This window comes from Ranitomeya variabilis, chromosome 8 (genome assembly GCF_051348905.1).
Source record: "Ranitomeya variabilis isolate aRanVar5 chromosome 8, aRanVar5.hap1, whole genome shotgun sequence".
Taxonomy (NCBI): Eukaryota; Metazoa; Chordata; class Amphibia; order Anura; family Dendrobatidae; genus Ranitomeya; species Ranitomeya variabilis.
The window spans coordinates 209,520,053-209,538,936 of NC_135239.1; the positions used below are offsets into that span (position 1 = coordinate 209,520,053).

Below are 18,884 nucleotides of genomic sequence, written 5' to 3' on the forward strand. Positions count from 1 at the left end.
CCAATCAGAGCGTGGCTTTCAGTTTACATCCTACACTGGGTAAACGGTTGCTATGGTAAATGGTTGCTATGGGTAATGAGGCCTCTCTTTTGGGATTTAATAAATGAGCTGATTTGTGACCATTTCACCCTTTTAACTCTTTATTGCCGGTGGCTACTTCTCCCTGATTAGGAAGTTGTCTGGCCACCGGCAGTCGGGGCCCCAACCTGTTTACTGACGCCCCAGAATGTAGGGAGGACGAGACAAATATTTGGCTGCGGCAGCTGACCTGCTTGCTGATTGTTTCCATATCACGTCAGAAAACGGTGAAGTAGAAAGATGCCGTGGTTTTCATGTTTTAGTGACTGTGGCGCCAATGTGCGGCTCCTCTCGGCTTTGTTTACTCAATGCGAATAACGCTCTCTCGGGACCCGCAGATGTTCAGGAAATGGGGGTCAGAAGTGACGATGGACGGCCCGGCTCTGGAATGTGTATGTCTATGGTTAGGAGGAAAATCGTAAAGTTAAAAATGTAGAAATGAAAGGTTTGTCCAGTTATCTCATTCAGGAAAAGCTGGGTCTAACCAATATGGCTGCCACCCCAGCTCCTACAAAGGGGGCACCCAGCTGTCTGTGACTGGCGGCCCCTCTCTATGGCAGGCCCATTGTGGCTCCTCCGCAGCTCAGAAACATGGGTCATTCTCTGTAGTCATGCACTATCCATAGCCCGGGAAAGATGGATGACACCGGCCAGACATTAGATCGTGAGGTCCGGGGTTCATACTGTGCGCACCAGGGGACTGGAGATTCCTCCTGCCATTTCCCTTAGGTTTGCCGCGCTCTCGTTATGTGATGCAGGACGGTTCGCTCTCTGCCAGACGTTCCAGGCAGTTGTTGTGGGTCCGTCCTGCCAACGGGAAGAAATAAAATCACATGAAAGCCAAACCCTGTGATTAATGATCCAAGTGGCGGAGCCGTACTGAGGATAAGTAGCATCGTTTAGTGTTCAGTATCATGGCCGCAGCGCTCCTTGTGCATCCATGGTTCTGCATCGTCTGTCCCAAGCCAATTTACCGTCCTCATAAGTGGAGATTACGTGATGGTCCCTCCGGCCATAGTGGCCTGAGCTAGGACAATTATACCGCTCCATGAGGCCCCAACGGACGTCTCCGTCAGGGTGTTGTAGGAGCGTATGCCAGGTGTGTGGTGTGACCCTGTGATGACAGCCTGTTAAAGGAAACCTCCATTTACCATCGAGGTCATTGTGATTTTATTTTTTTCCTCTTTCTTTTAGGAATAAAGTTCTTAGTTTATCAAAGGGAATTGATGATGTTGGCATAGTGAAGTGGGACCTGGCGCTGTGCCTTCTGCTCACCTGGGTCATCTGCTTTTTCTGTATTTGGAAAGGTGTCCGCTCCACGGGGAAGGTAAGATGGGACCCGGCGCTCGTCTAGTATTGTGCTTCAGTAGATGTGAAGAATTCACGTCACCGTCCGTATATCGGAGCACCACTGATGATAATGCGCTGCATCGCGTGTCCGCCAAGGCCGCAGCGGTCCTCATCCAGAGATTGGCAGCCAGGTGCCTGTGCCAGTTCCTGTAAATGTGCCCACATGCCCATAGGTAAAGCCTCCCTGTATGGCCTCAGCGGCCCTGACCGTGGTGTTTTCTGCTCTCCCTGCAGGTCGTATATTTCACGGCCACGTTTCCGTTCATTATGCTTATCGTCTTGCTGATCCGTGGGGTCACCCTTCCCGGAGCCGCAGAAGGGATCAAATTTTATCTGTATCCAGACATCAATCGCTTAGCAGACCCTCAGGTGAGTGCGCCATTTTTATGCAGCCGGGTAGAAACTCCCTAATTCCCTCCTGTGTAACGTATACGTGTGTCACACGCCGGATGCAGGGTCGGGCCTCAAACAGACCTCTGATTTTTTTTTTGTTGTTGGTTTTTTTTTTCACCTGAGAGTTTTCTTGATAATTTTGGATTAATTATTCCACAATTGGGTGTGTTTTGATAAAATGTTCCTGTGCTGAGATAATCCTAGAAATGTGTCCCTGCCATGTAACGTCTGTGTCTGACCGTGCAGGAACATGGCCACAGCCATTACACAGTACACAGCGGCGGTACGTTGGTAAGATTATCTCAGCACAGGAACGTTTTATCAAAACACATCCAATTGTGGAAATTATTATTACTCCAAGATCTATTTGATTAAATTATACTTTTGTTTGTGGATAAATCCCCTTTAAATGGTGTAGTCATTCTCTGACACCAGCATTTCAGGCTTGCAGTCTTTGTGTCGCACGATCACCATGTGGTTGCCAGGGTCGTGGTGAGGGCTCCCGTCACCGCTGCCTTGGTGTTTGCGTGGCACCCAGCATTTTCATTTTGAGCAACAAGTGATTATAAGTTCACTAAAGGGACTCAAAGTAAAATAAAAAAAATACACTGAACAAAAAAAAATGTATAAAAAACCAAGCAATTAATAAATAAAAAAATATTAAGGTTCGATCACCTCCCTTTTCTCAGTTTCAAAAATTAAACATCTATATGGTATCGCCGCGTCTGTCAAAGTCCAGTCCTATCTAAATCTAAAATGATTTAATCTGTACAGTAAGTGCGGTTTAGGCTGCAGAATTGCTTTTATTCGGTTGCTGCACCTCTCAAAAAATGCAATAAAAAGAAAATATAAAAATCTCAAAATATTATATGTACTCCAAATGGTGGCAAAAAAAACGCAGCCCCCCAAATAAATAATAAAAAAAATTCTCAGACAGCTCCATAGACGGAAAAATAAAAAAGTTACTGAGTTCAAAAAAATTGTTTTTCTGTATATTTTTTAATCACCTTTTCTGGGTATCGTATAATTGAATAATACTGGAAAAATCATGTTACCTGATCATTTTTATCATACAATGAACACCGGGAAAGCAAAACCCAAAAACCAACAACTTTTTTTTTTTTTTTACCGTTTTATCAACACTTGGATTTGTTTCCCCTATTCCAGTGCATTAGAAGATGAAATGAATGATATTATTCAAAGCTACAACTCGTCCTGCAAGAAAACAGCCCTCATATGGGAATGTGGAGGGAAAAATAATAAAATGATGGCTCTTGGTAGAAGAGAAGGAAAAAGCAAAAGTGCAAAAACAAAAAATAGCTGCATCTCCAAGGGGTTAAAATCCTTTAATATTTCTGCAGTTGCTCCTTAGTTGAAGAACAAAGGTTCCCATCTAATCTGACAATGAAGGCTCCGATGGGAGTCTCTGACGACAGTATGAATGAAGCCTTACTGGCCGCTCATGTAGATGCCGCAGGGACCAATTGTGCAAAGTGGAAATGCAATAAACGCTCAGGAATCCGTATCGGTGAGAGTTACTAAGGAGCAATCACAGGGGACATCTCCTCGGGGCCATTTACACTTCTGCATAGAGAACCGCACATCCATGCACCATGTAACAGTCTGCCGTCATTGTGGATGAATGTACAGGGAGCAGCCGGAGGCGCCTGTATCGCACTGTGGGTCTGGTGGCAATTTATGGGGTAGTGTCGTGCCAGCCATGTCTTCTTGTGCGTGTCGTGCCAGCCATGTTGTCTTGCATATAGTGTCGTGCCAGCCATGTCTTGTTGTGCGTGTTGTCGTGCCAGCCATGTTGTCTTGCATATAGTGTCGTGTCAGCCATGTCTTGCCGTGCGTGTCGTGTCGTGCCAGCCATGCTGTCGTTTCATCCATGCCTTGCCGTGCCAGCCATGTCTTGCCGTGCCTGTAGTGTCCTGCTAGCCATGTCTTGCCGTGCCTGTAGTGTCCTGCTAGCCATGTTTTGCCGTGCCTGTAGTGTCGTGCCAGCCATGTTGTCTTGCATGTAGTGTTGTGCCAGCCATGTCTTGTTGTGCGTGTTGTCGTGCCAGCCATGTTGTCTTGCATATAGTGTCGTGTCAGCCATGTCTTGCCGTGCGTGTCGTGTCGTGCCAGCCATGCTGTCGTTTCATCCATGCCTTGCCGTGCCAGCCATGTCTTGCCGTGCCTGTAGTGTCCTGCTAGCCATGTCTTGCCGTGCCTGTAGTGTCCTGCTAGCCATGTTTTGCCGTGCCTGTAGTGTCGTGCCAGCCATGTTGTCTTGCATGTAGTGTTGTGCCAGCCATGTCTTGTTGTGCGTGTTGTCGTGCCAGCCATGTTGTCGTTTCATCCATGCCTTGCCGTGCCAGCCATGTCTTGCCGTGCATGTCGTGCCAGCCATGTTGTCTTGCATATAGTGTCATGCCAGCCATGTCGTGCCGTGTATGTCGCATCAGCCAAGTTGCAGATTGATCTCTTTCATTTACTAGCACAGCACTTGGACATATTTGACAAGGATGCTTCTAGGAGAAAGCGGCCATGTTTTTCTAACCTTAGGCCCTTTAAGGGCTGCAGAGAAAGTGACTTCCTGGCACTATTATCAGATAGCCTGTGCCTATAGGGCGAGAAGTTCTGCTAGCGGACATATTAGATAATTGTCACTGAAAGCTATTAAGGAATGAGTTTTCTTTTTAGATATTTTAACCCCTTAGCGACCGGCCAAATTTTTCAAATTTGACCAGTGTCACTTTATGTGGTAATAACTCTGGATCGCTTCAACAAATCCAATTGGTTTGGAGATCATTTTTTTGTGACACATTATACTTTATGATAATGGGAAATTTAGGTCAATATGTTTATTTTTTAAAAATATCAGAAATGTAAAAAATGTTTGCAATTTTCAAACTTTGAATGATTATCCCTTTAATCCAGATGGTCATACTATAGAAAATCATTAATAAATAACATTTCCCTCATGTCTGCTTTACATCAGCACCATTTGTAAAATGTTATTTTATTTTGTTAGCATTTTAGGAGCTTTTACAATGTAGCAGGAATGAAAAAGTGTATTTTTACCAACTAAATGTCTCTAACTTGTGAATAGGTTACTAAAGCCGTCAGACTCTAAGGCCGTTATTTGGTCGTGAATTCCCATGGCAAACATCAGGACCAGACAATCATGATCTCAGGGCACCGATGGGGATAAAGAGGGAGAAGCCACAGTCTGTTAACCATGTATATGATGTAGTCACTATTGACAGCAGCATCTAAGGGGTTAAACAGATATGGACGGTGACAACACTGATAGCGGCTGATGCAGCAAGTTGTCAGCTATCATTAGCTCACAGCCATCTCTTCTACTCGTATAAAAGCCATAACTTTATTCAACAAATACCAAAACAAAATAACAAATAATAACCAAATCACATCATACCTTCAAAGTGATGAAACCACCAGGGGAGGTGCCCGCCCCTATTCTGGCCTATATGTACCTAGCTACCAGCGGAGGTTGGCGCCCTAACACCTGCGCACTGGCGCCCCCGCTCCACGACGGCTTCCCTGCTCACCCTATAGGGCCCTATGGTGGCAGGGGGTGCGATAGAAATTGAACAGGTAGGTGAGAAAGAGGAGAGAGATCTGTAAATTTCTTGGGTCAAAAAGTGCTTCTAGATGGCTAGTACTATAACCTCATGATAATTTAAGGACCTGTCCTTATTTGATAATAGGCAGTCCTATGTAGATGTACTTATAGATAACTATTTATTCTCCTTTTTGATAATATTAGAAGGTAGCTTTTTCAGTTTAGCACTAGGCTGATTCTTGATGTTATAATCTAGATGTCACAGCAATATTTTTTGATATTGACAGGGCCCCCCTGGGAGCTATAAATCGGGGACAAATTCTATATTATATTAAAGCCTAAATGACTACCAAGAAACCCTCCTACATAACCCAGGACACTGCATCACCTTTGCAAAATGTGCTCATAAAATATGGGAAATAGATAAATACATGTGTATAATTTCCCATATTTTATGAGCACATTTTGCAAAGGTGATGCAGTGTCCTGGGTTATGTAGGAGGGTTTCTTGGTAGTCATTTAGGCTTTAATATTATATAGAATCTGCCTTGTTTCCACTAGTGTCCCCGATTTATAGGTCCCAGGGGGGCCCGGTCAGTATCAAAAAATATTGCTGTGACATTTAGATTATACGTCAAGAATCAGATAGCCTAGTGTTAATATTATAAGGTAGCTTTTTCAGTTCATCAAAAAGGAGAATAAATAGTTATCTATAAATACATCTACATAGGACTGTCTATCTACTATACAATTGTCTAAGGGTCACTTCCGTCTGTCTGTCCTTCTGTCTGTCCTTCTGTCTGTCACGGATATTCATTGGTCGCGGCCTCTGTCTGTCATGGAATCCAAGTCGCTGATTGGTCGTGGCAAAACGCCCACGACCATTGCCACGACCAATCAGCAACGTGCACAGTCCGGAAGAAAATGGCCGCTCCTTACTCCCCGCACTCACTGCCCGGCGCCCGCATACGCTGTCTGGTCGCCGCTCACACAGGGTTAATGCCGGCGGTAACAGACCGCGTTATGCCGCGGGTAACGCACTCCGTAACCGCTGCTATTAACCCTGTGTGTCCCCAATTTTTTACTATTGATGCTGCCTATGCGGCATCAATAGTAAAAAAATGTAATGTTAAAAATAATAAAAAAAACAAAAAACCTGCTATACTCACCCTCCGTAGTTCGCCGAGCCGCTGGCACCGGCCGCCATCTTCCGTTCCCGGCGATGTATTGTGAAATTACCCTGAAGACTTAGCGGTCTCGCGAGACCGCTAAGTCTTCTGGGTAATTTCGCAATGCGTCCTGGGAAAGGAAGATGGCGGCCGGCGCCAGCGGCTCGGCGGAGCTTCGGTGGACCCCAAGCGTCGGTAACCGCTTCCTGGATCCAGGCGCCAACGGAAGGTGAGTATATAACTATTTTTTACTTTAATTCTTTTTTTTTTTTTAAACAGGGATATGATGCCCACATTGCTATATACGTGGGCTGCGCAATATACAACATGGCCTGCGCAATATACTACGTGGGCTGCGCAATATACTACGTGGGCTGCGCAATATACTACGTGGGCTGCGCAATATACTACGTGGGCTGCGCAATATACAACGTAGGCTGGGCAATATACTACATGGGCTGGGCAATATACTACGTGGGCTGGGCAATATACTACGTGGGCTGCGCAATATACTACGTGGGCTGCGCAATATACAACATGGGCTGCGCAATATACTGCGTGGGCTGCGCAATGTACTGCGTGGGCTGCGCAATGTACTGCCTGGGCTGCGCAATGTACTGCCTGGGCTGTGCTATACACTACGCATACATATTCTAGAATACCCGATGCGTTAGAATCGGGCCACCATCTAGTTATCAAATAAGGACAGGTCCTTTAAAATATCATGAGGTTATAGTACTAGCCATCTAGAAGCACTTTTTGACCCAAGAAATTTCCAGATATCTCTCCACTTTCTCACCTACCTGTTCCGTTTCTATCGCACCCCCTGCCACCATAGGGCCCTATAGGGTGAGCAGGGAAGCCGTCGTGGAGCGGGGGCGCCAGTTCGCAGGTGTTAGGGCGCCAGCCTCCGCTGGTAGCTAGGTACATATAGGCCAGAATAGGGGCGGGCACCTCCCCTGGTGGTTTCATCACTTTGAAGGTATGATGTGATTTGGCTATTATTTGTTATTTTGTTTTGGTATTTGTTGAATAAAGTTATGGTTTTTTACGAGTAGAAGAGATGGCTGTGAGCTAATGAAGGAATGACCTCTTATGAAATTATTGTTTAAAACTGTGATTCAAGTTGTCAGCTATAGTGCACAGCCGACAGCTGCTGGATTGTCGCCTATAAGAGAATTTCATCCCTATATCTCAGGTCAGTTAAGACGTATTGGCAGTCATTAAGGGGTTAATCCCGAGCGGAGTTACCCATATCATCTTGACTTAATGCCCCCATGACAACACTTCCTGTCCGTGTTCTCAGCTTTATCATAGGGATATTGGGCTTTACAGCATACAATGAAAATCCAGATTTCAGTTTTCCAGTTCAGCTAAGAAATAAAAGATCTTGTTTGCTATGATAATGTAGAGCTGCCAGGGAACAGGGACAGGAAGGGTTGTCATGGGGGACTGAGACTATAACTTTAGCCTCTTCTCTGTTTTGTTTCTTTTCACCATTAGGTCTGGATTGATGCCGGAACCCAGATTTTCTTCTCCTACGCCATCTGTCTAGGAGCCATGACGTCCCTGGGAAGTTACAACAAGTACAAGTACAACTGCTACAGGCAAGTCCGCGCTTGGCGGGGGAGGGTGGCGTGCAGGTTTTGCTGGTCATTAACACTGCTCCGTGACATGTGTGTGACATAGGGACTGTTTGCTGCTGGGATGCCTCAACAGCGGTACCAGTTTTGTGTCTGGCTTCGCAATTTTTTCCATCCTGGGCTTCATGGCACAAGAGCAAGGGGTGGACATTGCAGATGTGGCAGAGTCAGGTACTGTATGACCACGACACGGTGAGGGCTGTCGCCGACTGCCGGAGCGTTGGGTGGCAGAACCCTTACCAACATCTGATTCCCACAGGAAGCAACAAACGTCTGAATAATACATATTGCACCGTTATCTAGAGGGGTTATTATAATTACTGCTAATTTTGGGGGCTATGATAAACATTCCTGTCCGCTGCTTTGAATGGCACAATCATACATAATGCTGCAGTGAACACCAGTATACAGCTTCTGCCGGTAATATGGGGTGTATAGTGAATTAGGGAGCGACACGGCTGCACAGAGGAAGGACGTGGGACCTGCGCTCGTGCCGGCTCTCCTTTCTGCACTTTTTATTTTTCTTGAGTGACTCTGACAAGCAGCTACAATGTTGTCCTAACAAAGTAATAGCTGCTATGGTGGTGCGCGTATGAGACTCTCTTATGCACCCCATCCCCTAATGCACGTTGACCCTATCTCAGTCTGACCCATGTTTATATGCACAGTTCTGCAGTTGTGTTGCTGTCAGCACCCGTGAGCTTGCTGATCGTGCCGCGGTTGCTGATCGTGCCGCGGTTGCTGATCGTGCCGCGGTTGCTGATCGTGCCGCGGTTGCTGATCGTGCCGCGGTTGCTGATCGTGCCGCGGTTGCTGATCGTGCCGCGGTTGCTGATCGTGCCGCGGTTGCTGATCGTGCCGCGGTTGCTGATCGTGCCGCGGTTGCTGATCGTGCCGCGGTTGCTGATCGTGCCGCGGTTGCTGATCGTGCCGCGGTTGCTGATCGTGCCGCGGTTGCTGATCGTGCCGCGGTTGCTGATCGTGCCGCGGTTGCTGATCGTGCCGCGGTTGCTGATCGTGCCCCGGTTGCTGATCGTGCCCCGGTTGCTGATCGTGCCCCGGTTGCTGATCGTGCCGCGGTTGCTGATCGTGCCGCGGTTGCTGATCGTGCCGCGGTTGCTGATCGTGCCGCGGTTGCTGATCGTGCCGCGGTTGCTGATCGTGCCGCGGTTGCTGATCGTGCCGCGGTTGCTGATCGTGCCGCGGTTGCTGATCGTGCCGCGGTTGCTGATCGTGCCGCGGTTGCTGATCGTGCCGCGGTTGCTGATCGTGCCCCGGTTGCTGATCGTGCCCCGGTTGCTGATCGTGCCCCGGTTGCTGATCGTGCCCCGGTTGCCGATCGTGCCCCGGTTGCCGATCGTGCCCCGGTTGCCGATCGTGCCACGGTGATACATGTAACACATCGCAGTACTGATGGTGGCGATGTCACTATTACGTCATGGCCTCGCAGGGTGTATACACAGCGGACTTTCTCTTTGGATTTGTGTTTCACACCAGCAGCATTGTGGATGAGATTTTACACCTTTTTATATCTGCACAGTGTAAATTGACCAGTGCTGCTATTTTACCATTCACAATATATCAGTTAATGCTGCTGATTTTACTGCGGTTCTCATCTTCTGAAATTGAAAGAGTTAAATCCGCAGTATAGTCTGCAGTAAAATATGCTTCATTCGATGCAGGTTCTGTCGCTGGACATTTTATTAATAATGGATCTGCAGATGGGTGAGGGTGTCGCTATGAACTGGTCCAGAATGAGGCCTCCTGAGTGCTGGTGCATGTGGCATTGGGCAGGTGTGGCCGCCCCCTCCCGTGGGCGAGGGTTAACATGATTATTTCCATGTACTGAGATAAGAGGCCTAGAAGTGGCCAAGAGTCAACTGCAGAAGCCATAACATGTCTGTCGCCAGTAGCTGTAATGCTCCGGGGAGAGTGCTGCTCTGCTGGTTGTTACCACTTGTATAAATCCTCCTGCCTCCCTGAAGTGGAGATAGAAATGCCGCTGTGATTGTATCCAGCCCCGGGGCCTGAACCACAGCTCCATCATCTACAAATGATGTCCAGTAACTTTGCTTTACTTCTTTAATTGGTCTTAAGTTACTTTGTTTTATATATCATTCCCATCCGGAGCTGCACTCACAATTCTGCGGATTCGCTGTTAGCTCCTAAGCTGCCATTACACATGATAGCTGTTCATTCAGCAGGCCGCCATCTCTCCGAGCTCCCCATACACAAGGACTTAGCTCAGACGCGCATTCATGGCTTTTCAGCAGAGGATGCAGAAGCTGCTGTCTGATTCCTCCGATCGCAGCTTCTCTTCCCTGAAAACAAAAGAATCGGATGGTGAAATTCCTCCGGCCCCCGAACTCTTCAGATGGTCGGCTCGTCCTACTAACAGCAGGTCTGGCCGACATTGACCTTGTGTTTGGGGCCTTTTGGCGCCACTGTACAGGGCACGATGGGAGTGCGACGTTTCTTCCCATTTTACCTTCATGTCGTCATCGCAGCAGATATTTGATGACTACGGCGTCACTTTTGCGTCATGTTTTTCCTGCTTCTTTCCCCATTAACCTCTGTAGAGAAACGTGATGCAGTTTTCTGCGGAGCCATTTTTCCTACATGGCTGCATTTTTCCGCTCTTTCGGGTGCAGTAGTTGGCAGTTCAGTGACTTGTAGTTTGATTGAGAGGTTGGGGGTAAATGATGTCAGATAGGAATTTGCTCTTGGACATAATAATTAGCCAAGAGCAGATTGAATCCCTCACTCCGGCAGCGTGCTGTGTCCTCCATCTTGCACAGAACTAGACTAATTTTTTGATCTCCCTCCCCTGCCCCTCTTTCTTATTTTTCTAGGTCCTGGCCTGGCCTTCATCGCATACCCCAAAGCCGTCTCCATGATGCCTCTGCCCTCTTTCTGGGCTATCCTTTTCTTTATAATGCTTTTGTTGCTTGGATTAGATAGCCAGGTACGTGTCCCCTAAAACAGCCTTCACCTCTGCCGTCTGTCAGATTGTCTTCAGCCGCCACCAGGGGGAGCTCTGTACAGATGAATTTGTGCAGCTCCCATTGACCTCAATCGTGAATCTGTATAAGCTCCCTCTAGTGGTGGCTGCCAGTAGCTCAGAGCCAAAGGAGTGCCCTTTATTGATAGAACCCAAATTCTGTCATTAATGTTATATTTTATGGTAAATAACACAAAATGATCAACCTACGCCACTGGAGACGTCCCCTCCATCTCAATATGATTAACCCCTTCACCACCCTACAGCTGTAGCAATTTAATGTCTTGACCAATAATCACTAATAGTATGACGTCAAGTTTTCTATGAGGTTTCTCGGCATAGTATCACATATAATAGGCTTAGATACACAATGACATGATGGGTTTAGGTACATAGTGACATGATGGGCTTAGATACACTGTGACATGATGGGCTTAGATACAGTGATGTCACGGTGTCTGTGTGAGAAGATTGGCTGTGGACGCGCTGCCGCCATGCTGCCCATTGTTAATCTCTTTCCTTTTTTTCTCCTCCTGACAGTTTGTTGAAGTTGAAGGACAGATCACGTCATTAGTTGATCTGTACCCGTCCTTCCTACGGAAGGGATACAGGCGAGAGATCTTCATCGCTATCATATGTTTCCTCAGCTATCTTCTGGGGTTAACTATGGTCACAGAGGTAAGTACCCAACATCATAATCCTCGGACCCCCGTGATCCTGAAATGTGCTGAGCTAGTCGTATGGTGTACGCAGCTCTCCGCATGAAGCATGTGCAGCAGTGCATGCCGGTGACATATGATGGGGTCCTTCTCCATGCAGATCACCTCCATATAGAACTCTGGATTTAGCCCATGATGTACAGCACCGTGGATCTGCAGGGATCTGGGGGTCTGAGCATTGTCCAGGGGTCGTCAGCAGCAGAATACAGGCAGATTCTGAGGTCGGCGTCTCGCACTGAGCGTCCAGATGGGCCTCGTGTTTATTTGCTGTCTGTAAATGCTGTGGGCATTTTTTTCTCTCGGACTCTATTTAGCGATTTAGGAAATGAAGCAATCCTAATTTTCCACTCCAGTACCAGGCCGGCTACAGACTGCGGGCTCACGTGTTTTTCCACAAGTTCTTCAGTCACCGTGGTCTATTTAAAGGGCCACACTCTCCACACACGTACATGTACGCTGCCTAATGTGGAGACTGATTTTCCTATTTTTATGTGCAGATAAAACAGATGTTGTAGAAGGGGGGTCTTTCACTTGGGAACCCCCTCTATGAATTAGAGTCATTACAAAGCCCAGATGTGGTGGACCGCGGCTCGTGTATCGCCTGGTGGTCCCCTCACTTATATCTGCGCCATTTATCACCACCCACAGCGATAATGACAATAGGGAACTCGCTGGTAAAGTGTCTCTTTCCAGATTTCCACCGTGCAGAGGACACTTTAGTGCGGTGCTCCCCCTTAAACAAGGCATGTCGCTTGTGCAATGTGTACATGGCCCAGTAACCTCCCATTTTATCTCCCACAGGGCGGCATGTATGTATTCCAACTTTTCGACTACTATGCAGCGAGCGGTGTCTGCCTCCTGTGGGTTGCATTCTTTGAATGTATTGCTGTAGCCTGGGTTTATGGTAAGTATCAGTGAGTAGATTGTACCCGTCCTTGAGCCTCCATCATGTGTGACGCTGGTTTTCTCTCCCCAGGCGCTGATAAATTATATGACAACATTGAGGACATGATCGGGTACCGTCCAGGACCGTGGATGAAGTGGAGCTGGTGTGCGATCACTCCGCTGCTCTGCGTGGTGAGAACACGCTTATTTATGACACACATCCTCCACTTCTGGACACGTCTGTAATAATCCTTCATTACCTTAGTATGGTGGAAACCTTTACAGCCATCTAATACATGCAGTGCCCCCTATAGGAAAAAGAGGAAACTGCAGTCTGTCCATAACTATAGGGATTTGTGGGAGGTTGTTAGAGGGGGTGTTCTAGCCTCACTAACATCTCATATTTTTTTCTCAGGGGTGCTTCATCTTCTCTTTAGCCAAATATACCCCTCTGACGTACAACAAGTATTACACGTATCCAGATTGGGCCATCGGGCTGGGCTGGGCCCTAGCTCTGTCCTCCATGCTGTGTATTCCATTGGTCGTGGTGTTTAAAGTCGTGCGCGCGGAAGGATCACTGATCGAGGTACAGGAAGATTGTGATGAATCTACTGACAGTAAATAAAATAAACCTTTATGCCCACGACCCGAGTGTTGGCGTGTCGTTAACCCTGCACCCCGAGTGCCTGCGTGTCATGAGCCCTAAGTGTCGGCAGGTTGTCAGCCCTGCACCCCGAGTGCCTTCTTGTCATGAGCCCCGTGAGTTGGCGGGTCATTATCCCTCCACCCCGAGTGCCTTCGTGTCATGAATCCCGAGAGTTGGCGTGTCGTTAGCCCTGCACCCTGAGTGCCTTCGCGTCATGAGCCTCGAGAGTTGGCAGGTCATTAGCCCTGCACCCCGAGTGCCTTCGCGTCATGAATCCCGAGAGTTTACGGGTACGGGTCATTAGCTCTGCACCCTGAGTGCCTTCACGTCATGAGCCCTGAGGGTTGGCGGGGGTATTAGCCCTACACCCCGAGTGCCTTTGCGTCATGAATCCCGAGAGTTGGCGGGTCATTATCCCTCCACCCCGAGTGCCTGCGCGTCATGAGCCCCGAGTGTTGGCGGGTCATTAGCCCTGCACCCTGAGTGCCTTCGCGTCATGAGCCCCGAGGGTTGGCGGGTCATTAGCCCTGCACCCCAAGTGCCTTCGCGTCATGAGCCTCAAGAGTTGGCGGGTCATTCGCCCTGCCCCCCGAGTGCATGCACGTCTTCAGTCCCCAGGGTTGGCGGGTCATTATCCCTGCACCCTGAGTGCCTTTGCGTCATGAATCCTGAGAGTTGGCGGGTCATTATCCCTCCACCCCGAGTGCCTGCGCATCATGAGCCCCGAGGGTTGGCGGGTCATTAGCCCTGCACCCCAAGTGCCTTCGCGTCATGAGCCTCGAGAGTTGGCGGGTCATTAGCCCTGCACCCCAAGTGCCTTCGCGTCATGAGCCTCAAGAGTTGGCGGGTCATGAGCCCTGCACCCCGAGTGCCTTTGAATCATGAATCCTGAGAGTTGGCGGGTCATTATCCCTCCACCCTGAGTGCCTGCGCCTCATGAGCCCCGAGTGTTGGCGGGTCATTAGCCCTGCACCCTGAGTGCCTCCGCGTCATGAATCCCGAGAGTTGGCGGGTCATCCCTCCACCCAGAGTGCCTTCGCTTCATGAGCCCCGAGGGTTGGTGGGGGGTATTAGCCCTGCACCCCGAGTGCATGCGCATCTTCAGTCCTGAGTGTCCGCATATCTTTGTGCAGTACACCCTCCCCAAATGCAAAGTACAGCATATTTTTGTAGAGAAATCAAGTACAGCATATTTTTGTCGAGAAATGGAAGCTTATTAAATGTTTTTGGCTAAATCCTTTGTCATGTCTGTTTTTCAGAGGATTAAGTTGGTGACAGCCCCAAGAGAGATAAATCGCTGGGCCCAGGAGTCGGAGGGGTCTGCACCTTTCTGTCCAGACGGAGGTCACATGAAGCCCACACACGTCATCGTGGAGACCATGATGTGACCCAGTATCCACCCGCCCTCAGTCGAGCGACGCACTCGATCTGGAGGTTTACTAACCCTCTCCCTAGATTCAGGTTTATGGAGATCTCTATTTGCACTAGAATTCTGATTTGTCGGCTCTCGTAGAGAACGTTGTATAATATGTGTGCGCTAATGCGTATATTTTGTAAAACTTTGTAGTGAGCCCCTGATCTCTCTATGCAGAGACAGACTCATATCATCAGATTTTAAACATTTTTATATACATCAATATACTTTTTAATGATGGTTTATCACTTGTATCTACCTCCAGTTATTATGAAGAGGCGACAGCCTAACAATGCTTCCACAGGCTGCTCTGCTCCAACTGCAGGAAAGACGCAGGTGCAGAGAACACTTAAAGGGGCCAACCATCCCTATCACTTCTGCATTTTTGAAGGAATGGGGGCACTGCTCCTGTGGGGTCAGCGGACGCTTTGTGGGTCTATCGGGTGCACGAGACTGGCAGACATCTGTTAATGCCACATTAGCAGTTCGCAATTGAGAGGGGAGTGATAGCGGCATTAAAGGGGTTGACCATCTTTCAGGGCAATTAATTTTTTTTTACAACTTAAATGCATGTATTTTTGGCTAAAATCATTTTTGCAATTGGGCTTCATTACAAATTTTGCAGTTTGGCTTCTTGTTTTCCTGCAGATTCAACTGTAATGTGGTCTCTTTAGCTCTTCTCGGCTGATTTATGGCCACAGACAACTTTAACGTTGAATATAAAGTGCTCTGTGATTTTTCACAGGTACAACAGGTGCCCAGTAAACTCTGATGCTATTCAAATACTTGTTTTTTTTTTTCTTTGCAGACTTCGTGTCCGCAAAAAAAATCATGCAACCGTCCCTTTCGATCATAGTCATAACCAAAAGTACCCATACAAGTCTATAGGTCCATGAAAACCAGTGACTGTACTGATGGCGTCCGAGTGCTATCTATGTACAGTCCGTGAGTAACATTTCCATGAGTAGGAGAAGCTTTAGCGATTTTCACGTGTGGAAAAAAACAACGTATCCCTTTATATCACCATTGTTTAATTTGCATTGGCCAAATATTGATGACAAAGGGACTGTTAATGTAGCTGAAAGATTAGGATGCCTGAATAAAGCCCACGGTGGTCTGTTCACACTAAAGCTGCTGCAAGCATCCAGAACCGTGCGGAGGCCAATGGCCCAGAACTGAAGGCTAGATGAACTGTGCAGCCATTAGCCACCGCACGCGGATGTGTGTTTTCAGATGTGTGCTGCAAGGGTACTCGCCTAAAGCTTTCCAGCAGCTGGAGACATATGTTGCCTACAGTTCTACAAAGTGATGTAAAGAGCAGGGTCACGTCTGGACACCATTTTATATGACTATATAAATCTCCGTTTACTCATCTTGCAACGATGTACAGTCACTGCAGCGCTGCAGACAATCACACATTGCTCCAATTCTCACTGCTGGCTGTAATCCTGTACAAGTAATTTCACCTCCCAGAATATGTGGCGGGGCAGTGCAACAACATAGTCCCTAGGAGCAGAATTGTGAACGCAGCTCTGGATGTGCCTGAAATAAAGGTATTGATATATAATACAGAATAAAAGCATTTGCAACTAAATGTAACCTATAAGATGATTATCAGACGTGAACCTTAACGGTACAGGCTTATTTAATAAGACTTGTTGTGCAGATCAGTCTGACACCAACATCTGATTTGTGGCTGTGGACGCCGGGTTGTCTGCGCTTCTACAGTGTTTTATTAAATAAGCTTTTCTTCCTCTATAGACTTCTTTTCTCATTTGAGAACGTTTCTTGTATTTTGTACAAATTCTGTATTTCTGGCTCATGACGTGGACGTTTGCTCCTACCCAGAGAATGGCAAGAACATCCTGTGAAGACTTTTCTTTTTTTATTGCATTGATGTCGGAGGTAAAACCAAAACACAGAACGGTGGAGCGTCAGGACCCTCTTTGGCCTCTTTCACAATTCAGTCTTCTGGCGTCAGTCAAAATCTGTTTTTTCATATCTCCAAATGGGAGGCTCCCAAATGTGATTGGCTACTGGAAAATAATGGAAACCTATATATTGAGTGTTTTAACACCCCATCTTTGAGAGGTTGTAGAGCAAGTGGCAGAAATGGAAGGAGTTCTAGCAAATATTGTGACCATCTATCCATCAGGCAGGTTGCTGGCACATTGAGGAATGAAGCCACATGGCAGGTTTATATAGATTTGGGGCTGTCTCAGTTTAAAAAAAACAACGGAATCCGTCGCTGGATTCTGTCATTTGACGGACAGCGACGGATCCTGCGCCCATAGGCTTCCATTCTAGCCAATGACGGACGCCACTGGATCCGTCGCTGTCTGACTTTTTGATGCAGACAAAAAACATTACCGTCCAGACGACGGATAAACAAATTCCGACGGATCCAGCGCAAGACGGACGAAACGTGAGGCCATCTGTCGTAATCCGTCGCTAATACAAGTCTATGAGAATAAGACTGATCCAGCGGGCAAATTCCCTGGATCCGTTTTTTTTTTTCACAAAATGATGGATTTTGAGTGAAAAAAAAAAAGACAGAAGTGTGAAAGAGGCCTTAGGTGTATGTGGGGGCTCTGCATGTATTTCCTGACATTGGAGCGTCACTGCCGCCATCTAGTGGGGAGATTGAGATTGACCTTCTCCCAGGCGCCCTGAATATTTCACCATGAACTTGTGCTGTGATCAATGCTGCCGTTGTATAACCCGTCATGTAACATATAAAAGCGACAGTGGGGGCTCTACGAGCGGTCACACACAGACCAGAGGTGACTTTATATATGGTACAATGGGGGCTGGGGGAGATATCATAGATTGCACATTCTGCACACTGCATCTTCCTCTCCGCCGCTACCATTTTTTGTTGCAGGCTGATTGAACTCAATTTGTGTCCAGAATAGATTTTACGCCAAATTCATATTTCATTATTTAGATAGCGATACTGAGGACACACCCACAATGCACTGTAGCTCCGCCTAAGAGTGCCATAACCCCGCCCATCTATTCAACTCCCGCCTATTGGATTTTTAGCTTCTAATTCCTTTTTAATACTTTTTTAGTCCTCAGGAACCTGGACATTTCCATTTACCCTCTAGTCTTGTCCATCTGCCACTGACCAGCCATGGCTTCAGATCAGGATGAGAAAACCATGGCTGCTTTCTTGCAGCCACTGTCCATTGCTTGGGTCCGGAATTGCAGCTCAGCCACATTCATGTGAATGGACCAAGCTGCAATACCACATAAAACCTGTAGACAGAGGGAGGCGCTGCTTTTGGAAAGAAGCTGTTCTGTTTTCCCAATCCTGACAACTCCTTTAGCCCATATACCTGCTGTGCTGTACATAGAGGGGGTCCCTGCACCACGGCCCCCATCCCCAATATCCCTTGTTTGCCATCGTTCCTGTATACATGGGATACAGCCCAGTGTCAGTTCGTGCACTCAGGATTCCCAGTACCTGTACTGGTCGCACACCCCCCCTTCACTGGTCAATAAAGCCGGGTGTTACATGTTCTGGAAGCCAAATGTAAAAAAACGGATTTGTAAAGTGTGAAAGTCTCTGATGTCATCCACAGCACAAGTCTCCCGATTCTCACAGGAACCCTCCAAGGTCCAGCATTAACCCTTCCCACACTGGCAGCGATGCAGACCGGCTCCAGCGGGGGAGGGGATGCCTTTCCTTGCTGTATCACGGATTTCACTCCCCGTTTTATCCTGTAACATTAGAGGCTTTTGTAATTAACCTCAATAATAAAACAGAATGACATCCCGACTCTAATCTGTGCGGTTATTACTGTGCTCCGCGTCCATGGGGGGAAGAGCGGGCTTCAGCGGACTCCTAACACGTGGGCCTTTTTTTTTTTTTTTCCGGAACTCTGCATTTTGTCAGCCCCCCAGTTATTCCTCCTGGAAATGAGTTAATTGAAACTGGGTATTACCATTCTCTTATTAATGGGAAGACAACGCTGTAGTCAGGCACTGGCCAGTGGGAATGGGA

The 18,884-nt window shown here is 47.5% G+C and overlaps 1 protein-coding gene across 2 annotated transcripts in view; it reads left to right on the top strand.

Annotated features, from left to right (window-relative positions):
- Positions 1-18,662, top strand: part of SLC6A6 (solute carrier family 6 member 6) — a 68,016-nt gene extending 49,354 nt beyond the window's left edge. The window contains exons 5-14 of one of the 2 annotated variants that reach the window (XM_077276662.1): positions 1,273-1,405; positions 1,663-1,797; positions 8,071-8,174; positions 8,257-8,381; positions 11,063-11,175; positions 11,752-11,889; positions 12,732-12,834; positions 12,907-13,007; positions 13,231-13,401; positions 14,721-18,657. In XM_077276662.1, coding sequence (XP_077132777.1) covers positions 1,273-1,405; positions 1,663-1,797; positions 8,071-8,174; positions 8,257-8,381; positions 11,063-11,175; positions 11,752-11,889; positions 12,732-12,834; positions 12,907-13,007; positions 13,231-13,401; positions 14,721-14,849 — 1,252 coding nt within the window. In that variant the 3' untranslated portion in view covers positions 14,850-18,657. Of the gene's footprint in view, positions 1-1,272; positions 1,406-1,662; positions 1,798-8,070; positions 8,175-8,256; positions 8,382-11,062; positions 11,176-11,751; positions 11,890-12,731; positions 12,835-12,906; positions 13,008-13,230; positions 13,402-14,720 lie in introns of both variants that reach the window. The other variant, XM_077276660.1, reaches the window with a different exon arrangement.
- Positions 18,663-18,884: the final 222 nt, after the last annotated feature.